This window comes from Ichthyophthirius multifiliis (assembly GCF_000220395.1).
Source record: "Ichthyophthirius multifiliis unplaced genomic scaffold scaff_1120509250580, whole genome shotgun sequence".
NCBI lineage: Eukaryota > Ciliophora > Oligohymenophorea > Hymenostomatida > Ichthyophthirius > Ichthyophthirius multifiliis.
The window spans coordinates 1-5,968 of NW_004086620.1; the positions used below are offsets into that span (position 1 = coordinate 1).

Here is a 5,968-nt window from a genome sequence, read left to right on the forward strand (position 1 = left end):
AAAATCCAAATTAAAAATTAAGTATTTAAAAAAAATATTATTTATAATATAAAAATAAATTTTTATTGATTTATATTTAAGTTAATTTTTTATTTAATTTAATATTTTTATCAAAAAAAATGAAAAAATAATTTGATAAATAATAATTATTTACAACTTATATAAAATATTTTTTTATTATAATATATTTATTATAATTTAATTTTTAAGGTACTTATGCTAAATTAAAATGCAATAAAGAGTTTTTTTAGAGTAATTAAGAAATAAATTCCGTGATTTTAAATGAATTATAATTTTAAAATATTGAAATAAAAAATGAAAATGATACAAAGCAAAATTATATATTAGGTTCTTAGAACCTATAATAGTAATAACCAGAATAATAGCAAACGTATACATAATAAACAATAGAATCTAATAGATTAATAAAAAGAAATACTAAGCTTATTACAAGATAAATATATCAATTTTAATAAAAAGAAGATAAATAAATGATATAATTAGATAATATAGAAGATTTTATTAAAATTAAACTTAATAAATTATCTAATTAATAAAAGGTTAAAGTTGGTATATAAAATATTAACTATGAAAATGTCAGATAACCTTAAAACGATTAGTAAAAAGATCAAGATGCGGAAAATAATTTGTCTAAAAGCAAAAATAATGTTTAAATTAAAAGAAAAAAACGTGAAGTTAGTTTGAATCGATTGGTAAGTCTATAAAACTAATTAGATAAAAATATAATAAACGACAAAGACTACGAAAAAAACTTAAAAAATTATGATATATATAATTAATAAGATATAGAAATAGATTAAATAACAAAATAATAATAATAATAATAATAATAATAATAATAATAATAATAATAATAATATAAAGTTGAATCAAATGTAATTAATAAATAAATTAACTTTTTATTCTTTAAACATAATTAAATTTATAATGATAATTAAGTAAATTAACTTTATATCTTTTCAAATAAAAGTAAATTTTATACGGTTATTGGTTTACATGAATTAATTTAAATATTTATTTGCTTTAATTAATATTTAAGTAGAACTTTTAGAATAACTTTATAATATATAAAATACATAATACTTATTACAGCTAATTCTATTATATTTAATGATATGAAGTTAAACTAAAATATATTTTTTAATCTATTGTTATTATTAATTATTAATTTATTCAATATTTTAACAGAAAGTGTTTATAAATAAAAATATAAAATCTTAAAATTTTTATCTTGCATCTTGTTAGTTTTTATAGCCACAATTTGTTATTACTATATTTATATTAATATTTAATAGAAATTCTATAATTAATATAATTATTGGTTATCTTTTTATTTTATGGCTATATTTTTTGATATTTTTATGTATTAAATTACTTCTGCCTTTATTCAATAGTAGTTAATACAATAATTAACAAAAAAAAAATTTTATGAAAAAACGATATGGTTAAAAATATTATTATTTAATATTTTTAATATAGAAAATAAAATAATGAATATTTATAAAAAAAAATATAGAGTATGAACATTATTTTATTATTAACAAAAATAATATAAAAAATTTTATTTTGTTAATTATATATATGTAATAATGGTATATTTTTAATATATATAAATACCTATTTATTTGTATTATTTAATAATATAAAATTTAAAATATATTGAGTATGTAAAATATAATTGAAATATTAAAATATTATATATTAAAAATAATTTAGAAAAAAAAAAATTATTAAAATATTTATATATAAAAAATAGAAAAAATATAATTAATTAAATATAAAAAAAAAATTAAAAAAGAAAAAATATAATTAATTATAGATAATAATAAAAATAAAATAAATAAATAAATAAATAAATAAATAAATAAATATTTATATATATATATATTTATATATTTAATTTAATTTTACAAGCCAAAAAAACATAACATAAATATTTTTCATACACTATATTTTTTTTTATAAATATTCATTATTTAATTTTCTATATTAAAAATATTAAATAATTTTCTTAATATCCATTATTAGCTAATATTAAATTTTCTATATATTATTTTTTTCATTAGCTTTTTTTATAATTGCAGAAACAATATAATAAATAAAAACGTCAATAAATATTACTACAATATAAAAGAAATCCAATTATTATATTAATTATTAAATTTTTTTTAAATATTAATACAAATATAACTATAACAAATTATGACTATAGAAAAGAAACAGAAATGAATTAAATATTTAAATATTCTATTATTATATTTATAGAAACATTCAATTAAAATAATTAATTAATTAATAGTTAATAATAATAATAGATTAATAAATATTTTTTATATAATATTTAAATCATTAAATATAATAGAATTAATAGTAACTAGTATTATATATTTTACATATTATTCAGTTAATCGAAAAGTTCTACTTAAATACTAATTAAAGCAAATAAATATTTAAATTAATTCATGTAAACTTATAACTTAAGTAAATATTCTTTTATTAAAAAAGATATTAATATCATTTACTTAAATATCATTTTAAAATTTATTTTTTATTTCAAATAAAAAGCTATTTTATTTACTATTTACATTTGATTCATCTTTATGTTTTTCTTTTTAATTTAATTTATCACTATCCTTATAATTTTATTCTTAGTTTTTATCGTTTATTAGATTATTTTCTAATAAACGATTTAGTCTAACTTAACATTTTTTTCTTTTAATCTAAATAAAATTTTAGGTTTTGGCCAAATAATTTTACTCATTTTAAACTTTATACTAATCAAATTTAAGTTATATACCATTTTCTTATTTAATTTTTTATATACCAACTTATACTTATTATTAACGAGATAATTTACTAAGCTTAATTTTAATAAAATCTTCTATATTATCAAATTATATTATTTATTTATCTTCCTTTTATTAAAATTGATATATTTACCTTTTAATACGCTTAGTATTTTTTTTTACTAATGGATTAGCTTCAATTTTTTATTATATTTACTTTTGTTATTATTTTGATTATTGATATTATATGTTCTAAGAACCTAATATATTATTTGATTATGCATCATTTTCATTTTTTATTGAAATATTTTAATATTATAATTCATTTAAAATCACGGATTTCATTTGTTAATTATTCTAAAAAAACTTTCTATTCAATTTTAATTACGCATAAGTATCTTAAAAATTAAATTAAAAATATATATTATAATAAAAAAAATATTTTATGTTAGTTATTAATAAATTATCTAATAATTTTTATTTATCAAATTATTTTTTCATTTTTTTTGATAAAATATTAAATAAAAAATTAATTTAAATTAAAAATTAACTTAAATATAAATCAATAAAAATTTATTTTAATATTATAAATAATATTTTTTTAAATACTTAATTTTTAATTTGGATATTTCTCAAGTTATTAATTTTCTATTTTTATAATTTATTCATCATTTTTAAAAATATTAGCTAATAACTATTATCTCATGTCATCTGTAATATCATTTTTAAAAATAATATCTTTGATTTAATTTCTTTTTATCATGCTTTATTCCATTTATAAGTCTTGAATTTTATCAATTTATTATAAATATAAAAATTAAATTATATAAATTATAGTAGTAATAACTAAAGTCCACACAGAAGCATACAAATACCAATCTTTTGAACGAATCGTTTTTTTAAATATTCCATTTATGTCATTAACAAGAGTTTATTTTCCTTGGGTTTTACATTAACATATAAATTAATTAATTTTATTTTAATCATTTCTATAATTTAAAAGTAAGCAATCTTAAGTAATCCCTTTATCTTAAATATTTTATATGCAAAAATAATCATCAACATCATCTACTGCTTAAGGTAAAACGTAAACGTTTTATAAAGGAATATTAATAGGTATTTATTATTAATTTGAAAGAAAGGTTATTGTCTTTTCATTTATGATAAAAGAATGATTATTAGGGTAAGGGAAATTTGTATCATATTTAATTATAGAAGAAGGATATTCTAAATAATTTACCTAGTATGTTAGACTTTCTTAGTTTTAGTCTATATTTATACCATCTTTTTATACATCTGAAATTAATGTCAAATACTTTTCTTTTAAAATTTTAAATGTTATTTTTTGTGAAGTAATTATATTTAAAACTTTTATAGGATTTTCATTTGTAATTTAAATCATATTCAAATTTTACTATATTATTTACATTATTTATATGTATTACATATCTAATAATTTGTTTTAATTAAAATTAAATGAATTTCTATCAACTTATTGAATATTTTAAATTATTTATGCTTACAATATAAGAACTTGTATTTATTCAAAATAATTAGCATATGATGTTGTTTCAGAAATTACTTTTTTCTTATTAATAAGTGTTTATTAATCAATTATTATTTATTAAGCATTATTAATTAATTGCTGAATTTTATCAAATCCTAATTTTGGTGCGATTTAATTGAGAAAGTTATTATATATTGAATTTAATGTTATTTGTGTCTATAAAAAGTAGTTGAAAGGGTTAGTTTATTAATAAAAATAGGTTTATAAATACTGAATCTCATTTAAAAGATTAATATATATTTATATAAATTAAGTATTTTCTTACAATTAGAGTATAATTGAATGATTAATAATATCTTAAATAATCATATTATAATTTATAACTTTATTTTCATTTAAATAATTTTATTTAGTTTAAGCAAACCAATTATTTATAAACGTGTAATATGACGAACTTTCTTAATCATATTAGCTTACTGTAATATATTAAGTTATATTTCTTATTCCTCCTTTTGAATCTTATATTATTCCCATAATTAAGGAAACACCAAAAGGTAAAACAGTTTCAATATTATTCTTTGGTGAGAAATCAGATAATAAGTGCCTATTAATATATTAGGCATTTTATATTTCGTTATTGTAATCGTCTTAATTTTTATAAAAATAGAAAGAATAAGATAGGGGTTAATCAAAATCAATACATCCATTTATTTAAAGAATTTATTTATCTTACAGATTTTTAACTTTAAAACCTGAATTTTAATAAAAAGTACAATCTTACGGAGGTACGTTAGCATTTAAAGTATAAGAAATTAATGTAGATACTACTAAATCTATATTTCTAATTGAAAATTTTAATTCAAATTAATTTTAATTTTCTCTTAAAAAATCGAATAATAATTCCCAAACTTAAAATCTAAATTAGTTATGAGATATTGATATTATATTCTTTTAATAATACTAATATGAAATAACTCCTGTAATTATTAAGTTATCAGCATTTTTAATCCCTTGATAATCAAATTAAGTTAATATTTCTTAATTTAAATTTATTCTATTTTAAGAGTTATTAATAGAAATAGTAGGATAAACAGAAGGAACATCATAATCAACTATTAATATTATTATTTAATCAAAAACGGTTGTTCCATTTTTTGTGCCTGATAGTTTAAATTAATATTATTAATAAGCCTATAATATTTTCTTTTATATGGTAATTTATATGTTTTATGTAGATTCAGATACAATTAAATTATTCAATGAATCTCTACACTTATCTCCTGTACTTAGACTTATGCATTACCAATTTAAATCTATTCCATAATTAGTTTCTTTTAATAAAATTTTTTCACTAGAGGATAAATTAGGGTCATCTACTTTTCCTTCAAGATTAAAGCTTTAAGAATATTATTATTATCTATTTCCTCCTAAAAGTTAAACCAAAGGAGAATCAGAAAGAACATATATTGGGTATAATATTTATTGAGTAATAGTTGGATCAGATTTTAAAGAAGCTGTAATTTATATATTATATGTTGTATTAACTTTCATAATAAAAGGTTAAATTTAAAATTAAAATTAAGTTCCTTAAACATATTATGTGGAATTAATATTTAATTATTCAGTTAAATTGTCATTTTATTTTATTTATACT

The 5,968-nt window shown here is 15.0% G+C and overlaps 1 protein-coding gene across 1 annotated transcript, besides 10 other annotated features; it reads right to left on the minus strand. All coding sequences in view use genetic code 6, as the record gives it.

The window, feature by feature from the left end:
* The first annotated feature begins 68 nt into the window (after positions 1–68).
* Positions 69–111: a microsatellite.
* Positions 112–828: 717 nt separating this feature from the next.
* Positions 829–880: a microsatellite.
* Positions 881–1,666: 786 nt separating this feature from the next.
* Positions 1,667–1,716: a microsatellite.
* Positions 1,691–1,795: a microsatellite.
* Positions 1,770–1,858: a microsatellite.
* Positions 1,851–1,892: a microsatellite.
* Positions 1,890–1,920: a microsatellite.
* Positions 1,921–2,296: 376 nt separating this feature from the next.
* Positions 2,297–2,343: a microsatellite.
* Positions 2,344–3,324: 981 nt separating this feature from the next.
* Positions 3,325–3,365: a microsatellite.
* A 4-nt stretch (positions 3,366–3,369) lies between these two features.
* Positions 3,370–5,865, minus strand: IMG5_082740 (Bowman-Birk serine protease inhibitor family protein, putative; the record flags this gene model as incomplete). The annotated part of the gene is made up of 1 exon (XM_004036389.1): positions 3,370–5,865. One exon carries the CDS (start codon positions 5,863–5,865, stop codon positions 3,370–3,372), a length of 2,496 nt encoding a protein of 831 aa, XP_004036437.1.
* Positions 4,410–4,444: a microsatellite.
* Positions 5,866–5,968: the final 103 nt, after the last annotated feature.